Source organism: Lactuca saligna, chromosome 9 (assembly GCF_052625555.1).
Source record: "Lactuca saligna cultivar CGN05327 chromosome 9, ASM5262555v1, whole genome shotgun sequence".
NCBI classification, from domain to species: Eukaryota; Viridiplantae; Streptophyta; class Magnoliopsida; order Asterales; family Asteraceae; genus Lactuca; species Lactuca saligna.
The window spans coordinates 148,259,731-148,280,406 of NC_136425.1; the positions used below are offsets into that span (position 1 = coordinate 148,259,731).

Here is a 20,676-nt window from a genome sequence, read left to right on the forward strand (position 1 = left end):
AAATAAGGCAACCATGGGGGGATGGAATACAACGAATGAACACCCAAGTTCATTAACACCTACAGGTTATGAGCCTGCTAGCGTTCCACTGGACTATCTAGAAAAGTCCGTGGTCGTCATCTAAATTCCGCTAGATGACTGGATCAAAACAACATCGAGGCCTCTCATCTGTTTATTACACACCAACTATCTACCCATATTCTACCCAACATATTAGTAGATAAAATATACATTTTTATACGTAGTTTCAAAACCTGTATAGCATGCTTAATCAAAACATTTTTCACATAACAGATGAGGCATACACACATAACACGTATTTCATAGAGAATACTTCAGATCTATAAGATAGAAGAGAGTGAATATACACTCACACGTATAACAACCAAATATATACACATAACACGTATTTTATAGGAAATACTTCATAATATTGTGTTGGAATGAAAGTAACTACACACTCACTTGATCAGAAGATGATCGGGCCGCACTACGGCTTGCAGAAGTAGTAATCCTCCGCAGATCTGGAAGATCTCTACGAAAATCGAACTTCTCGCGGGCAGAGCTTCGGCTCGGAAACCGCACTTCTCGGGATCTTCGGGATCTCGGGACTCGCTTCGGGACTCGGGAATATTACCGGGGCTTCGGGATGGCTTCGGGGGTAAAAACGCAGAGCTTCGGCGCAAAAACGAGAGAGAATTAGCAAATTGGCCGGCTGCCCTCGCATGCCTTTTATAGGAGGCTGGAAGCCTCTCGTACGCGGGGCGTACGCCAGTACGCGGGGCGTACTGCCTCAGAAACGTAAGCGCTTGCGTCATCCGAAGCCACTTGCTGCGATGTCGACACTTTCGGAGTACGCGGGGCGTACTCACTTACGCGGGGCGTACTCACTTACGCGGCGCGTAAGTCGGATAAGATCTGTGACTCGCCTTCGGATAATGCTTCCGAATTTGAATTAAAAATAATTATAAATTAATTAATAAACTTCGGAAATTCATATCTTCTTCATACGAACTCCGTTTTCGACGTTCTTTATATCCACGGAAATGTGAGACTACGATCTACAACTTTCATTTAGACTCCGTCGGCTAATTTTGAATTTAATTTTATTATTTATTTTTAATAGGCCGGGACAGAAAATTTCGTTATAAATTCATAACTTCTTCTTTTGACGTCCGTTCTCGCCTAACTTTTTATCGCTTTGATACTAACAACGAGATCTTCGATTCTCGTTTAGATCACTAAGGCTAAATATCGCTCTAACGTAAATCTCACTTTTTACGTTAATCAGCGGTGCCGGTTCTGTCGCGAAACTTCGACAGGTCATAACTTCCTCGTTATAACTCGGATTTCGGCATTCTTTATATCTTCGGAAACCTTGTTTCAACTACTACAACATTATCTAAAGATATCAAGTTTAATTTACACTTCAATTTTGACGCTTGTTTTTATTCTTAATTAATCAAACCACATAATTAAGCAATTAAGCACAAAACACATAATACTCAAATAATACAATCTTATTATTTCAAAACGGGTTACAAAGGTTAACCTAGACCATTACATTGCTAAAATTGGCAAGCCTGGAAACACAGGCGTTACAATTATTTAGTTTTACCTCGGATAACGGAACTGTTTCATCATATATGCTTAAACATTTATGCAAATAACTCACATGAAACACATCATGAATACCTGCCAAATCTTCAGGCAATTCCAAGCGGTATGCTTGTTTACCAATTCTCTGGATGATTTTGAAAGGACCAATCAAATATAGGACTTAGTTTTCCTTTCTTTCCAAATTGTATAATGCCTTTCCACGGGGATACCTTCAGCATTACGAAATCACCCACCTAGAATTCTATGGGTCGTCTCTTCCTTATTGCATAGGACTTCTATCGATCCTGGGCCGCTTTCATTCTTTCTCGTACAGTTTGAATCTTGTCAGTGGTGTCTTGAATCAATTCAAGGCCACTAAGGACTTTCTGTCCTATATCATGCCAACATAATCGAGTATGACATCTATGCTCATATAGTGCTTCATATACCTTTACTATATTTTCTACTGTTTGGATTGTTCTTTTCTTCTGACCATCTGTCTGGGGATGATAAGTTGTGCTAAGAGTAACACGAGATCCCAATTCACATTGCATACTTGCCCAAGAATGAGAAGTGAAGCTATTATCACGATCGGAAATAATCTTTAGCAGCACACCATGACTTGCCACAATTTCGTCCAAGTATTCTTGTGCGTCTTTCTCTATTGGACTTGTTTCACGCATGGCAAGAAAGTGCGCACTCTTAGTTAGCCGGTTGATAATTACTCAAATGCTATAATTCTATATAGTAGGATTTGGCAATTAGAGTAGCACCAGACATAAGGTTAATTCGGAATTCTACTTGCCTATCTAGGGGTAGTCCAGACAATTCGTCGGGGAAAACATCAGGATATTCATTAAGAACGGGAATATCATTTACAGTTTTCTTCCCCTCTTTTGAGATGTCAACTGTATAAACTGGATAAGTAGAATATCCCTTCGATATAAATTTACGAGTTTTTAAGAAAGAAATTATTATTTTCACCGTAAACATAAATAAAATCTTCCCTTTCGATAAGGATGTGTACTATCTTTTCGTAGCACAAGAATTTTGCGCGGTTCTTTGACAATGAATCCGTGCCGAGAATAATATCAAAGTTGGGCAAGGAGATAGGAATTAGCTTTATCAAGAAAATTATAATCTTTAATTCCTATGACACAATTTCTTTAGACTTTATCAACAATTAATGATATACTTACTATGGTATCTACATAAAATAATTGGACGAATGTGTAACAAGTAATTTGAAAAGAATACACGAATTCTTGAGACATAAAAGAATCTGAAGCATCAAAATCAAATAAGATGTGAGAAGGTCTAGAATTTACAAGAAATAAACCAATCACAATATTCATGTACTCGCATGCCTCCTCTACGGTAATCTGAAATGTACGACCTTTAACTAAACGATTGTCAAATTCTTCAAACATCTTAATTGATGGTAGTGCTCAAATCTGAAATCGTTCTTCATTCTCTATTGGGCTTTTAGTCCTATTCTTTGAGTTAAAAACTTAATTCTCATTGCAGACTCTTGCTCCTTAAATTTGATTTAGAGATGCAACCCAAGACAAGGTCTTCACTTTTGTTACGATAACAACTCGAATGGTCATATTCCAATGACCTTTGATTTCATAACGTAGAATACACACAATGAATCATACTCTTAATTCTATAACTCAAACACTATCATAGAAGAAACCTTCCTTCATGTTCTAATGTGATACAATATCTTCATAACTAGCAGCATTTCTAGCTAATAGTTGCTTAATCCCTTAATGAAGGCTGTTATACTTTTATCGACTACCTCGACTATCTCCTTCTTCAATCTTCCGATTGAAGTTTCGTCGCTACCAAAACGTGGTTCTCTGAACCAATCGACTCACTTCGTAGATTTATATTAATCGGACTCGATTCTTTATGACCACTAAGGTCTGAATGATAACCATCTTCTTAGTCATCACCGAAACCAAGGTAATTACATACTCAAACAAAAACGAAATCAATTTCTAGCTTCCTGGTAACATTGTGACTTTCCCTGATCCAAGTGTGAGTCATATGCTTCCAGTAGTATAGGCCTCTACTACTATTCACACATACTCATACTCGTCCTAAGTATTATCTCGCAGTTTTCCAAGTCACCATTCAAAAGTTTTCACAAAGTGACTTATCACACACGAATGTGTTCAAACAAGTACATACGACAATTTCTCCTAGACTCAACTAGGGATTTCGCGTTTCTATCAAACATATCTTGGATTACCTATACTCTCCTTCTAGGATTCTTCTCATGCATATGCTTGATCTAGCATATTCTAATACTTTTTCATAGGTCGATAGAAATTTTACTTCCAATTCTTCATATAAATTCTTTCTTGGGTAGTGTCTACTCTACAAGACATACTACACCAAAATTTACTCTAGCAGTGTGAAGACAAATGGTTTCCAACTACCTACATCATCTCTTAACTCATGTAAGTCACCATGCACATTTGTTTATTTCATTATCCTTCCATGACATCATCATTCCTGTATATGAGTAAGACTTCTTCTCATGGGTGTATCTTTCAAGTCTACCTCATAGGAATCTATCCTAGGAAGTCCGCATTATAGTTGCATCTCAACATGTTCTAGTAGCTGCAACTTGGTTCTCTGTCATTCCTAACTACAACATCTCTTCTCATACAATACTCTGAGTGTATATCTTCTTCAATTAAGCATTCTACCTTACTTAGACAAGTAAGTTACTTAGCCTTTTACCACTAAACGACTTAATTCACCATCCTAATCATGTATGTTAAAGTCGGCTTAACACACAATGGAACTTCCATAAGGATGTGATAGAAGTCAACCGTTACTCAGTATTATTAAATATTGAGTCTGAACATCTTGTATAGGGTTACTAGTTGAACTACATACTACATCAAAATGTTTAAGCAAAGTCTTGGCCTATTGAGCCTGAAAACTTCATTAGCCTTTCCTTTGATCTTCATTTAATTCTTCTAAATTTTGCACAACATTAATTGTGATACTACCAAAGTATTGATCACCATCTTCGGTTCTTCTGACTCTATAACCAATCAATGCTTTAATTTGGAGAGCGGTGGAACAACTTCATAGATTGCACCAACACATTTATCTCCCCCAAATGTGTTTCAAATGCACATCGTTCTTCCAAAGATGTTATTATTTCATCAAACATACTTTAAATGTACAATACCACTCTATAGGTATTAATACACTATTTACGATAATACATCGTAAATATTATTTTACGATATCCCTCGATCGTTTATCTATAAAATTATCGATGTCAACTATCATAAGTCTCTTTATCACTTCGAAAAGTTTCTTATCAGTTATAAAACAGAAATTTTAAAATCTGGAATAATTAAAATTTCTTCTTCCAGACCAAGGTCGGTAACAGACCTTAAACTTTCTCAAGTAATATCAATATAAATAATCAACCTAAGGCATGCTATATTCATTTATCATTTAGAACATATTAGAATATAAGGCATATCTCTTCTAATAATCTAGCGCTTGTGTCCATTTAGGTATTTAACCTAAAATATACAAGATACACGTTGTATCATCATCCCTTAGCAATCCATGTTTAAGTCTAGAAATTCTTAAAATTCCTAGTTCATTTAAACTAATTCTCTGAAAATTTTAACTTTATATTTTAGAATACTAGGGTTTATCACTACCCAATACCCCCACTTAAATCATTCATATGGTTTGCATCCATATAATTACAATGAATCCGTTCATATATTGAACTTCCAACGCTTTAAGTCTAAATACCAATCTGTGGTATTTAGTTCACTTAAACTACTACTCTGATACAATGATTGAAAGACCCACACTTTCATATGATTGAGAGAACCGCTTCCATTAAAACTTAAAACTACATCATATTAATTCAAAACATGCTACATGCATATTCATAAATAATATTTTACATTGATAATTTGATTACAAAAGACTGGATACAAACCGACTAAGTTTTTATATATTACAAAACTACCCATGATATTATAATTTTATACACACACGATCACTAAATACAATAGTAATAATATAAACTATTCTAAATCTTTCAACAATATATGACTATATTGGATCCTTATTACCTGCAATAGTTAAACACTGAGAGGGATAAGTGGTGACGTTTAATGAGTTCAATAATAGATACAACATAACGTTATGCCATATATATATATATATATATATATATATATATATATATATATATATACTTCAATATGGCAGAAGCAAAGAGGAACAAGGAACAACAAAGGCATATGTGAATCATGTCACAAACTTTCCATATCAATCAATGATTTGATTCAAAGATATACAATCAATGAGACATAACAATTTCAATACTTGATATACATCAATAAAGCTTCAGCCCAAATGGCACATAAGACATACACTTTCTGATTAAACATTTTGGTAGATTTCAGGCTTTCAGCCCTACCTAACCTTCTGCCAATGTCATAGGGGTAGAAGTCATTCTCTTATGAGGCATGTTCTACACGGCCAGAGGCTACATACCAATACCATCGTGAATCTAAGTCCTTTCACCGATCACATGGTCAGAGGTACAACTTTGCTACCATAATAACATGAAATAATAACACGAGATATATAACACGGAAAAGCACATAGCACATATAACACATAACATACAATTGTTCCTATATATTGAACTCACTGTGAATTAATTGGAGGTTAAAATGGTAATTTGGGCAGCACTTCGTTACTATGATTAACTTTCTTCGATGAAAATCGGGAGCTTTATTGAAAATCGGGCCTTGCGAGGGTTGAGCTTCAAAACGAAAAGATAAATTTCTCAGGCTAATCGGGCACTTCGGAACGTATTTCGGGTGTTAGGTATGATCCCGGGGCTTCAGGGGATTCTAAGTAGCTTAAAAGAGGGTGTAAGGGTGAAAATGTGAGAATTTCTAACATTAGCCGGGTGGATTCGCACTCTCCCATTTATAGGTGCGAATTGAGGGTCTTCGGTCGAAGGAGAGAATCGAGGGTCTTCATCTGATGTCCGTTTCCATCTATCTTTTTACCATTGTACTACTATTGACGAGACCTTCGATTCTCGTTTAGGTTGTGTCGGCTAAAAATCATTGGATCTTTATTTCGGGTTTTTAGCTGTCTACTGCTACTCCGAAACTTTAAAAAAATCATTTAGATCACTAAGGCTAAAAAGTAGTTTATCGAAAACTCACTTTTTACGCTAAATAGTGTTTGCCGGTTTTGTTGCGGATCTTCGATTAGTCATAACTTCTTCGTTATAACTCGGATTTCGATGAGGTTTTCGCCTAAATGTTTCTAACGAGATTCTTTACAACTTTCAATAATAAAATTATACTTATTTCAAATTTTATATTTTCGTTAAATTTCCATATTTAGTTTTTGATCGAAATCTCATAAGACTTCTAAAATATTCTGAATGATTCTAAGCATAGTTTACTTCCAGGGTTATTGTCACTATAACCCAACAATGTTTCGTATATTTGTTTAAATTGTCCCTTGTGACTTTTTTTTGTCTTTGAAGGGTACCAACTTGTGTTTTTAGATTTTAAAAAGTCATTATGGAAAATTTGAAGGGGCCACCCGGTAACCCCATCCTAGTCATCAGTTTGCATATGTCAGATGTTTCTTTCTCTATCTTGTCTCATGTTTCTCTCTCTAAAATCCACCATCTTTCTCAAGAAACCCATTTCCCATGGCAGCTCAACCTCAAGATCTGACACAGATACACCTATCTCCTTTATTTATCAACTTTAGTCTCTTGTATGCTTCGATCTATTTCCATTTCTTTCTTCTCTGTTTCTCTCGTTTGGTTTGCAGGTGGGTAACATAATTTGTGAAGATGAACCAACGCATATCCTCTGTATCACGTGAGATGATGGTGTTCTCCAGAAGGATAGATAGAGATGGAGAGCATTCGTCCTGATGCACCTAGTTGTTTGACTTCAGTATCTAAAAGTCGATTGAATCAAAGATCATCAATTTGATCTAAAGAACATTTTCTTGCTTCCCATCAATTTGAGCCCCGATATATGTAATAAAAACGTTCCTAATCCCATCAATAGTTGGGATTTCAACACCATGGACGCGCAATGCTTCGACCTGATAATTTCATGAGGCAAAAAAACCAGACTTTCAATGGTCAAGAGGAACAAATGATGTAAAAAATGAGGAATACATAGGTTTTAGCATGCTTTCTGGAGAAATTAAGCACTACACAAAAAGAGGGGTGTATCTTCGAAGTATAAGAAAGATGGTGAAACAATAAAATTGAAAGAACAGGATCACTTAGCAAAAATTTGGGGGGCCGATGATTTGGGGAAAAAATCGCGTATTCTAACATCCAGGAAAATGGTCGCTCTTAAGAACGGTCTTTTTCCCAAGCACAGGTCCATCTCTTTGCTTCATTACCTGCTCTGGCTCCTTGGGTATGGACATGGTTGGATCGATTCCTAACTATCAGATTATCTGACCTAAGTCTGGGTATTATTTCAATGAGGACGACGATGGATGTTCTTCAAAAATCCAAACCGGCAATACTGAATCAGCACCTGTAACATAAGCTTGCACGACTGTGTTTAATCACCCCCACAAGATATAACATACCACAACAAAAGGTGACACACTCGATGCAAACCAAAGTATTAGATGGAAGATTGAGGCAAAGAAAATAAGGTTACGAGTAGGAATGGGAAGCAAGCAAATGGGATTAGGAACGATCTTGTGAACCAATGGTATATTGTCGACGTGAAGATGGAGGAAATCTTACAAATTAACTCCAACGCCTGAATCAAAGATCGCCGACGAAACTAGAGACGATAGATGAACATATTTGGGGGTTAAATGTAAGGATTTGTGTCGTGATTAATACAAGTTCGTACCCTTCAAAGACAAAAAAAAATCACGAGGGACCATTTAAACCAATATACTAAACATTGTTGGGCTACAGTGACAATAACCCTTACTTCAATTCAAGTAAAAACTATTTGTTAGAACTCAATACTCAAATTTCATATAATATTTCATAATATTATTCGTTACAAAACACGATAACTAAATGTGTATGTTACAGGTATCAAGGTGGAGTGTTGTTCATAATGCAATAATTCATATACAAAATTCTTCGAGATTTTAGGAAATCATCTGAAGAATGTTGAACAATTCAAAACTGCCAAATGATGGCCACCTCTTTGCTACTTCAAGTATCAATTATTTGAGTTTTGTGAATCAAACCATATTCACCACTTTATGGCCATAGCCACATCGTCACTACTTGAATTTGTGATTTTTGATTGAAATGTCGATTTTTTTTTACTGAAATGGCCACTTTGTATGATCAACCGAAGTAGTGGCAAAGTAGTCATTTTCTCCCAATGAGTTTTCTTTAAATACTCATTGTATGACTTATTTTTCCTAATTTCTTTCTAGCGATTTTTTGAAAACAATTTTTATTTTGGTCACTTGTAAGTGATTTGTAACGCCCGTTTTATTATTGCTTAATACTACATGTCATTTTTTTCTTCCTGTGGGTGTACACCATTTCCCTAATGGTGGAACCACGTTAATTTCTCGTGTATCGTTACTTTCTTTGTCATTTACATTAGCTATATGTTGATATTTGTTTTTCTCAATATTAGACATAGTTATTATATTTCTGCATCTTAGTTTGTTATGGGATTTTGTTGTTTGATTTTATACTTATTTACAAGACAAAGTGTTTGATATCTCTTTGGATTACTAAGATAGTCATTTAGATCCAGTAGAACCTAATACGATCTTAGGTTCAAACTCATCTAGCATTTTTTTATTTTTATTTTTTGATAATAAGTTAATAACATCATAGTTTACCTCATATATGTTGGTAGTAGTGGTTATGACCGATTGTTGGGCACACACGATCAAGAATTTTACCCTTTTGATAACAATAAATCACCATACCCCTTATTTAGAGTGTAGAGCAAAAACAATAAATCACTAAATCCATAAAACCATTTTGCTTAATCCACAAGTGGTGGGGCACCAATGGTTGCACGTTGTTTTCAAGTAACCATCTTTAAATACTAAATGCATACAAATACACAATAACGTCCGAGAATGAATCATTTAAAAACGTCAACAAAAAACTATAAAATTAGAACAACAATCCAATTGTTAGGGCAAACCTTCTCTATGCACCCACCAAGTGTTGTTGACATCTAAGCAATGACTTTAAGATTCACGACTCTTCAATCCATTAAAACCCATCATGATAACATAATATTACGTAACCCGCTTTTAAAGTTATTGAGTACTCATATTTGAGAAGGAACATATAAAACAACGTACATAAAACAATCCTTCTAAAAATCTCAACAAAAGCTATCATACTTGCAAGGTGGTATATGTAAGGATCAAGCATATGAGACATATATGTGTATTTCGGTAGATTGGTGTATTCGCCCCTTTAATTAGGTGGTGCATTTTATTTTTCCTGTTTAAAACTCGGATGTTAATATATCATCAAATTATTATTATTATTATTATTATTATTATTATTATTATTATTATTATTATTATTATTATTATTATTATTATTATTTCGTGCATAGACATCTGGCTAGATTGTCAAGGCAAACCTTAATTTGTGTTGTGCACTCACCAACTATTGCCAACTCTAAGCAATGAATTTAAGTCGATAATCAATCTTTAATTTACTTAACTCGCATAATTATAAGTAATCATGTATTAGAAAGGAATTTTTTTTAATATGATATAACACAAGATAACAAGGAAAAAATATTAAAAGTCATAACCAATACAAGCAACCAAACCTAACTACCATTTTCTCTAAATAAACAATAATAAATAAATATTAAAATAATAAAACGAAATGCCTCCAAAACATAAATGATAATCAACTAAACGACACCATCAAGGCATCAACGCTCATAATTTTCCTCCTAATATCCCGTAGGAAATTTGCAGCTGCCGAATCCTGTAAAAAATATGTTCTTGTTAGACTAAAATATGTAAAACCTAAATTATTTTACTAATTGTTATGTTAATAATAAGATTTTGTAACCTTAAATATTTATAAAATTCTAAAATTAAATCAAGTAATACAAGATAAAGAGAGAATCTAGGATACATACGAGGAGGTTGAGAGACCACGTACGCCGCACCCCCAAAATCGCACGATCCACTCACACGTGTTTGCTTTTGGTAATAGCTGTTGAACGCATACGAAGCATGAGCTTCAAGTGTGCTAGGATTATAACACGTGGCACCAGACTGAATCGGACGGCAATCAGCACGACCTTCCCCACAAGCATAATCTAACGCAGCTTGCAACTTCTCATCCCCGACATTCCCGTTCGCCACACACCACGTCTGCCCTACTGTATTCGCCGCCGACACATCGCCGGAGCTAGGCGACGGAGCCTCCGCCACCGGAACCTGTGACTTGCTACCGTTACTCGCCGCCTCCGACGGCAAATCCGCCAAAGCTTGCCTGCTCAACGGCACATTATACACTTTTTCCTCATTCGGATAAAATAAACCGTAATTCCGTTCGGATGTAGGGCCGGATTTTTGATCTTCGTTGAAAAGAGCAAACAGGTAAACAACGAGAGGATCGTTTGGTCTCAACGGAGTTCCACCGCCGGTGAGTACTCTTCGGACCAGGTTACCGTTGTATTGAGCAGCATTGTCTTCTCCGGCGCCAGGTTCGTTAGAATCTCCTTTTGAAGGCCAACCAGTTTCTGAAACAACCATTTTCACATCGTTGAATTGTAATGCATCCATGGCGGCGTACACTGCATCGAGTTGTGCTTCAAGAAGCGTTTTGTAAGTGATTCCGGTTTTCTGATCCTTCACGCCATTGTTGTCACGTAACAAAGCGTAATCTAAAGAAATCGTGTCGGTGTTCGCTCCATATGCGAAAAACGGGTAGGCGTTCACCATGAGATACGATCCGGTGTTTTTGAGGAAGCTAAGCATTGGCTTGATCACCGGTTCTATTAGATCCGGTTTGAATGAGCCTGAAGAGGAAGGGTAAGAGGTGGCTAAAGCGCTGAGAGCAATCGGAGAAGACACGTTGATGGAAATTTTGTTTTTCTGAAGCGAAGCGTAAACGTTTTTCATGGCGGGAACAAGGAAATCGGTGGTGTTGTTTGGATCAACGAATACTTCATTACCGACGGCGATTGCTTCGATGATGGTGGCAGGGTGGTACGGAAGGATATTGGATTGGACCCAATCGTCAGTGAAGGCTTGGTTAGCGGCGGCGGAGGAGAGGAGTTGATTGGGAAGGGCGACGGTGACGGCGATGTTGGAACCGGAAAGTGCTTTGAGGACGGCGGAGTCGGTGTCGTAGAGCTTGATATGGTCGATGGCGTTGGATTTGAGTAGTTGAACGACTTTGGTTGGGTCAGGGAGGTTATCTGCAATGCGGCCGTAGTTGACACCGATCATGCCGGTGGAGGCCGAGAATGCGACGCCGGAGAAGAGGTGGAGGAGTAGGAGGAGGGTGTTAATCGTGGAGGAAGCCATTGTTGGATGGAGGATGGAAGTTGAAGGTCGATTGGGTCTAGTATTTATAAGTGTCAGAGTGGTGGGGTAAAATGGTGGGTAATGTGGTGGGTAAAAGGGTGGAGTGGGTAAGTTCATGGGTCATTCTAATTTTCTCTTTAAGTATTAAAAAATGTTTAGATTTTTATTTTCACATTCTTCCAAAAATAAAAAACCGAATAACATTATATATATATATATATATATATATATATATATATATATATATATATATATATATATATATATATATATATATATATATATCACATTATCAAGGTTTATATGGTATTAGATAATTAACAATTACAAGAAAAATAACCATAATTTATTTTGATAAGAGATCGAATAATCAAGTGTAGTAGAAAAAAACAGGGACCTTGTAAATTTATAAAAAAAATGGTAAATTAGGAAAATCTATTTTACTATTTGATTATTGTTATTAAAAGACTTGATATGATGCTTATTTATTTCACCTTAAAGCTAGTTTGAGAAAATCAAAAGTATAAATTGTTAATCTAAACATTGATATTGGATATCGTAATTCAAATCACAATAATCATATAGCAAATTTTAATATGTGCATCATAAAACGTTTCACTCATAAATATTAACTTGTAATGTTTGAATATGTTTGTCCCTATAAAAATAAACTCTTAGTATGGAGGGTGATGCTTAATAGGATTTCTAAAAGACTAAATTTGGGACTGGAATGGTTGATACGAGTCCAGTTTTGATAAAGAAGTGAAAGATGTCAATCATATAGGTGCTATTTGTTTTTTTGAAGTCAAAATATATGCAGTCTGCGAACTACATCTGCAAGCCTCTGCGGTAGAAGAGGTTGATCAAATGTCTGCAGTCTGCAATAAGAAGACTGTTTGTTTTTAACCTCTACGGACTGTTAAAATAAATTGAATTTTTAAACTTAATTTCATATCATAAACATTAAAAATGTATTTTTTTTTTTTTTTTTTTTTTTAAAAAAAAAAACTGCACAGTAGCCCATGTTTTTTTTTTGTTTAGATTAAAATGAGGTCTTAAAACCTTTGAAAACAGTGACTCATGTCTGCGCCAGGAAGATCTCGTGCAGACGTTTTCTGATCTGTGCACTTCCAAAAAACAAACAATCTGCGAGAGCATATGTCTACGCGTTGTCTGCGCGGCGCATACAAAAGTGATAGCGCAAATCTTCACACAAAAAATAAACAACCCCTTACTATTACATGTCACATCGCTAATTAAGTTTGATTTTTAGGGGTGTTTTTGTAAGCTTTTTTTTAAGCATTTATTAGTTTATTAGCTTAAAAACTTAAAGAACTTATAAACTTATAAGATAAAAAAATGTTTGAACTTATACTTATTATTAGTTATTCATTTTTTTTAAATAGTGTTTGGATTAGTTTATTTTTCTAAAATGACTAAAAAGAAGAATAATATAGTGTTGGGAAAAGAAAATTTATTTAAGGTCGAGGGTAAATAGATAAATATAGATAAATAAGTTAATTATTTGAAAAGAAAAAATATTTTTACTTTTTTTATGGAAATTGACTTATTTTTTGGTAAAAATAAGCTTACCTAGACATTAATTTTTTATAAGCCCAAAAAATAAGTTTAAAAAAATAATAAAAAACTTGAAAAATAAAAAACAAACACCCCTTGATGTTCAAAGTTAAAATAGATCAATCATTCATTCGGTTCAAGTCATTCGCTTCAAGGTGGATAATGTGTCTTTGGTAGTAGCGAATAGGATAGCTTTGGAGGCCATTGCCATGACTCAGGGTGTTGCGGACGTGTCAAAATTTATGGTTGCAAAACTCCCAACATGAATCTCTTTGTAATTTGTTTCTTTTTGCTAGTTATTTGCTAGCTCTCTATATAATAATATGATGTTGTTCTTACAAGAACTTGTAATGTAAAATGGATTGTCATCTTATGACGTTTGTTTTAATATCAGGCGAACTTGAAACATTTATCAATCATTCTCATATTATTTCAATATAGGTTTCTCATTTATCACTCTCATATTATTTCAATATAGGTTTCTCGATATAAAACTTGAATATAATTATCGGAATAAGTTGACCAATTTGTTAATGTTGCATGGGTATGGAATATCTATTTGAATCAGGACCAATCATATCTTTTTTGTTAGAAGGGCTCAATTTTATTAACCAAAACAGAGTAGCAACAAACTAGCCAAGCAAACAAAACGTTAACCAGAAATAACAAGTTGGGGGGTTTTGAAGCCAACCGATCCAGTTTAAGATTTTATTAGATCTATCCTTGCACCAAAAAAAAGTTTGTGTAACAAAATTATCAAATAAAACCGCCGGCCTCGGATGAGAAGAACCAAATGTAAAATCCCAAAATTCATGACAAAAAATTTCATTTTTAATTACACAATTATAAAAACAAGTAGTCTGAAAACATCAATAGTGTCATCCCATATCATAATCAAAACCAATTTCTCAGTAATCAAAATATGTCATAAGAAAACAACATCAGAGTACAACTCACAAAGATCTCATGTGCGGAAAATCATAGTGTGACGCATTGCGATCATGTCGGCTCCTTTTCTTTCGAAGTAGAAATACCTGAAACCAAAACTGAATCTGTAAGCACGAAGCTAAGGGAGTTCCCACATCATAGCACATACCATACAATAAACAAACTGCCTAGCATATCTGGGTGTTGACCTACCCCTTCGATCTCTTTCAACCGGTTACCACCGAGCATATCTGGGTGTTGGCCTACCCCTTCGATCTCTTTCAAACAGTTACCACCGAGCATATCTGGGTGTTAGCCAACCCCTTCGGTCTCTTTCAACCAGTTACCACCGAGCATATCTGGGTGTCGGCATACCCCTTTGATCTCTTTCAATTGGATACTGCCTATCATATTTGGGTACTAGCCTACCCCTTCGGTCTCTTTCAACTGGTTACGGGGTCTATTTCACCCCTACCACGACCACATAATATCCTCGCATATAAGCACATAAATCACATATTGTCTAGCATATATGGGTGTCGGCCTACCCCTTCGGTCTCTTTCGACCGGTGATGGGGTCTACCTCACCCCTACCACTACCACGTAATAACATAGCATACAAGCACATAAATCTCAACAAATAGTGGCATACCAGACAATTATCACAAAGACAATCATCTCTACTGTAAACAACTACTAGTGGGCCAGCATTGGTGCCTTTGACCCACTTATACCGGGAAGGTAACTCACCTCAAAAACTGGAAGTAGCTGAACAGTCCCCGAATCCGAATATCAACCCAACTCAATCCCCTACACATAAAAGATTTCCTTAAGTACCCCTTTCATACTCATAACCCCATAAGGGTCAACTTTGGTCCAAGTCAAAGTCAACGCTCCGAGTTGAATCAACTCGTTGAGCTTGCCCTTCAGCTCGCCGAGTTCCCATGAATCACAGAATCGTGAAATCGCGATCCAACTCGTCAAGTTTTCCTCCAAGTTGTTGAGTTCTTCCTTGTCAATAGAATCGTGACTTCTCAATACAACTCGTCGAGTCCTTCCATGAACTCGTCGAGTTTTTCAACCCTTCTTAATACATAAAGCCCTTATTCTTCATATCTACACCCTATACTCCGGATCTAGGTTGTAAATGCCTCTAGAAGGGTAAAGTTTCCAACTTTACCCATTAATACCTTTCCTAAATGGATTAAGCTCAAACCCTAACTCAAAAAGGCCAAAGTCATAATTCAAACACCACCAAAACTACAAGATAGACCATGAGGTCATAAATCTGGACTCTAAGGATTGAAAGATCACGTAAAGTTCCAGCTTTCTCTACATGCATGACCATTAGAAGCTCCAAAAGGCCAAATGTAACGACTCAATTTTCAAGTCCAAAAATTTCATTTAATTAACTGAATCTTAAAAATATTCTTAAGAAAATACTGTGAAATCACATCATCTCATAAAACAATGTATCATATCTGAAAACCCAAGTCATAAAAATAGTAACATGTCAGAGTACAATCCTAGAATATCCATAGTGCGGAAAACAATGTGTGTGCGTATGATGTGCCGCTACCATGCTAGCTCCTTCCCCTTCGCTGAAGAGGTGCCTGAAACCAAAACTGTAAACTGTAAGCACGAAGCTTAGTGAGTTCCCCCCATCGTACCGTATACCATACAATCACATAACATACACATACTGTCAGGCATATCAGGGTGCCCGACCTACCCCTTCGGTCCTCTCGACCGGATGCTGCCTAGCATACATGGGTGCTGGCCTCCCATTCGGTCCTCTCGACCGGATACTGCCCAACATTTATGGGTGTTGGCCTCCCTAGCGGTCTTCTCGACCAGATACTGTGTGGCATACCCAGGTGTTGGCCACCCCTTCGGTCCTGTCGATCGGATGTTGTGGACTTTTTCACCCCTCTACTACTACCACGTAGCATGTAACACATAACCATATGCTATCTAGTATGACTGGGTATGACCACCCCCTTTTGGCCCTATCGACCGGTAACCTTGGGGACTATCTCCCCTACTACTACTAGCATCTAATATCATATCATACTAGCTCATAACATATCAGGCAGTAGCAAACCTAGATGAATATCACAAAGACAATCATCTAATATATAACTCCTACTGGTGGGCCAACATTGGTGCCTTAGACCCACCTCTACTGGAAGGTAACTCACCTTAAACTAGAAGATGTTGGTGAACGGTGCGGGAAAACTTTGTCTGCTGCTGCTACTCCGGAAATCCTCAGGCTATAATTTCCACGAACACCGAGTCAGAAACTGGTATCTACTCTTGGGGTAAAATGAATATTTTACCCCCAACCAAATCAAATTCAAAGTCAACTTCTAGTTGACCTTACTTGCCAAGTTGGGTCGTCAACTCATCGAGTCCCTATCCTTTTAAACGTCCTTATCCACGACTCTACTCGTCGAGTTTAGCAACGACTCGACGAGTTCTCCTCCTTTATGAACATTGAATGAACCTTCATCCGACTCGCCGAGTTGTATGAACAACCCGGCGAGTTCACCTTCATCAGATGAACAAGTTCTGACCTTGACTCATCGAGTTGTATGAACAACTCGTCGAGTTCATCTTCAACCATAAAGAGATTGTCTTTGGCTCACCGAGTCTGTTCATGAACTCGCCGAGTCCCAAGAACTTCAAATTTAAGGCTAAGTCCAAAATTTTGGGTCACTCCTTTGGTCCTTCTACCACATCTCTACCACCCAGATGGGTTCCTTTGACCCTCAACAAATTTTGGGACTTTATGCCTTGGACTCGCCGAGTCCCAAGAACGGACTCGCTGAGTCGATAACATCCCAGTCTCATTTCTCGATTTCTGATGTACAACTCTCATCCAAATGATAGATCTAGACTCCTAAGATCCATCTAGCACGTAAAGTTACGAACTTTACGTGCATGCATGGGACTATGAGCAAAGACCCCAAAATGGCTCTTATGTTGCAAGGGACCTTCCATGAATGCAAAAAGCAACCCCAATCTGCCTTGTGAGCCTCCTAGGTCCAAGATCCGAAGTCTTGACCCCCAACCATGCTTGCAATCATGGTTGGTTACCTCATTATGGCTCAAAAGCCCTAAATCTTCCCCAAAAAGGGATCTAACAAACAAGAAGCAAGGTACAAACTTTATACCTTTCAAGGACTGCAAATGATGTACCAAACTCAAATCCTTCAGTCTCCTATTGATCCTTCTATGCTCTTCCTTCTTCCTTGTGGTCAAAACCCACGAAAATCACTCAAAAGCCTTAGATTTTGCACCAAAACACTTAGGGTTTGCTATGGAGGGTTTCTGGAAGCACTAGGGACGAGTGGGGGCTGAATGAGACGATTAAATAGGGTGCAAGCCCTCATATTAGGTTTTTGTCCAGTCAGATCCTACTCGTCGAGTCCAGACGCCGACTCGACAAGTCCGATACTTAAGTCCCGCAACCAATCCCGCTTCGACTCGACGAGTTGGGCCTTAAACTCACCGAGTCCCAGGCCAAGAATGTAAAACACTTAGATAAAATACATACCAGGAATCAGGTGCTACACCAAAATGATGGTCTAAAGGTTGCATGGGACTTCCATGGCCATAAAGTTAGCACCTTTATGCCATGAAAACCCCTCAAGACCCTATATCTAAAGTGTTACACCATTTGGGACGTCCCATTCCCAAGGACCATGATATTTGGACAAAAACATGCAAAATAACCCAAAAAAGGAGATCTACTCAACTACAAGGCAAGGTTCAAGCTTGATACCAGAAAAGTGTCGTGGATGAGGCAAGGATTCAGGATCTATAAGCTCCTTCTTGAGTCTTCAAGATTTTCCTTCTTCCAATGGCATCAACACACACCAAAAACACCCAAAATGGCTCATAATCACTCAAAGTAGCTTTAGGATTTCGAGATTTAGGGTTAGGAAAGTGGAGGATGAGAAATGAGGCTAACATGAAAGGTTTAAGGTGTTTAAATAGGGTGAAAACACTGAATTTAGGGCTTCATTTCACCCAGCCAACTCGTTGAGTTGATACCACCCAACTCGTCGAGTTGGTCACCAAAACGCATAGTCTAAAACATCTTTACTCGAAGAGTCTAGGGCCTCCAACTCGTCGAGTTGCTCTATAAAAATGAATAATTTATAAGTTAAATACATACCAGGAACCAGGCGTTACAATTCTCCCCCACTTGTCTCAGACTTCGTCCTCGAAGTCAGCTGTGTCAAATAATCCTAGATAGTGCTCCCTGATCTCCTCCTCTGGCTCCCACGTCCACCCTGACCCCTTGCGGTGCAGACACTGCACCTTCACTAACTGTAGAACTTTGTTCCTCAAGGTTTTTGTCTTCCGATCCAGAATCACCACTGGCTTCTCAACATAGTTCAGGAAGTCATCCACCTGGATATCCTCTAAGGGCACAACTGTGGATTCATCCACAAAGCACTTCCGCAGCTGATGTTGGATTAGTGTCTAAGCCCGTAACTATATTTGGTATGTACTTGACCCGGTTGTGCATGGTCCTTTTGGGTTGCCTTCACCAAAGCAACTTGATAGGATGATTTATGAAGAGAGATGTTAATTATGATTTATTAATATATTATAAGAGTGATATATTAAAGGAGTATTCATATTGTTTAATTAATATTAGACAATAATTAATTAAGAATTAATTATGTGGCTAGAAGATATTAATTAAATAAAGGGGACTGATATTGTAATTATAAGATAGTTGCATAAATGGGCTAATGGACTCCATAGAAGTTGGAGTGGACGAAATCTATGGGGAAACCCATGAGAATTCGTCCAAGGCCTCTAAGGAGGGAGTCCATGAGTTGCTTAAGGCCTAAGCAGAGAATTAGGGTTTCACCTGAAAACCTAGTAGCCCACACTACTATATAAAGGCCCCTAAGGCTCCCAAAAACGTGGTGAAGTTATCCCTAAAGGTTCTTAGACATTTTTGGTGCCTCCTCCTCCCTCTCATAAGTCATGCTCTTGCTCTTGGTGTTTGTGAGCCGTTAGAGGTGTGACACTTGTGACACTAAGCTTCTTGAAGATCAAAGAACTCTTGTAATCATTGAAAGGTAAGATCTAAACCCTAATTCATATGTTAATTCGATTATTGTATGTTATATCTAGGGTTTATAAGCTTTGGATGATTATTTCATGTTCATTAGAAAAACTAGATCCAAAAGATTTAGGGTTTGCATGTACCCATAGGATTGATGTAGTGCTCAAAACCCATCAGCTGGGACACATGAAAAGTGTTGTGGATTTGAGTGAACTCGGCTGGCAGATCCAATCGATACACCACCCGGCCCACCTAAGCCAAAACCCTGAACGGACCAATGTACTTGGGGCCCAACTTGTCCTGCTTCCTGAATCGAATGACACCTTTCCAAGGTGGCACCTTCAAGATAATCATATCCCCCACCTGAAACTCCAGTCTGACTGGCTCTTGTCGGCATAGCTCTTTTGCCAACTCTGACTAGTCTGGAGCCCAATCCACGCCCTCTAGAAGAGTCAATATTGGTGCCTTGCACAACTTCTGCCTCAAAGTCTTGAAAGTCGCCTACTGCTCAGGACCCCAGCGGAATGTCACCGACTTCTTGGTCAGTCGGGTCAGTGGAACATCAATCTTGGAGAAATCCTAGATGAATCTCCGATAATAACCCGCCAGACCAAGAAAACTCCGAATCTCAGATGGAGGCCTCGGAACCTCCCATCTCAACACGACATCTACCTTGGCTGGATCGACCAGTATTCTGTTCTGGTTGACGAGGTGCCCCAGAAAGTGCACCTCGCGCAACCAAAACTCGTACTTTGAGAAGTTTGTGAAAAGTCTCTCCCTCCTCAATGTCTCCATCACCTCCCTCAGGTGCTCCCCGTGCTGTTCCTGCGTCTTAGGGTAGCCAAAGATGTCATCAATAAAGATTATCACAAACCGATCCAAAATCGGTCTGCATA

General features: G+C 37.6%; 1 protein-coding gene across 1 annotated transcript; it reads right to left on the reverse strand.

Moving 5' to 3' along the window:
- Window positions 1–10,360: 10,360 nt before the first annotated feature.
- LOC145018017 (glucan endo-1,3-beta-glucosidase 13-like) lies at window positions 10,361–12,209 on the reverse strand. Its single transcript, XM_078975955.1, has 2 exons — window positions 10,785–12,209; window positions 10,361–10,627 (listed from the first exon to the last, which is right to left on the reverse strand). Exons 1-2 carry the CDS (start codon window positions 12,181–12,183, stop codon window positions 10,593–10,595), a joined length of 1,434 nt encoding a protein of 477 aa, XP_078832081.1. The 5' UTR covers window positions 12,184–12,209; the 3' UTR covers window positions 10,361–10,592.
- Window positions 12,210–20,676: the final 8,467 nt, after the last annotated feature.

Coding starts and splice junctions, on each gene's coding strand:
- LOC145018017 (XM_078975955.1), bottom strand. CDS start 12,183: ATGGCTTCCTCCACGATTAACACCCTCCTCCTACTCCTCCACCTCTTC. Junction 10,628..10,784: donor CGTGGTCTCTCAACCTCCTC/GTATGTATCCTA, acceptor TATTTTTTACAG/GATTCGGCAGCTGCAAATTT.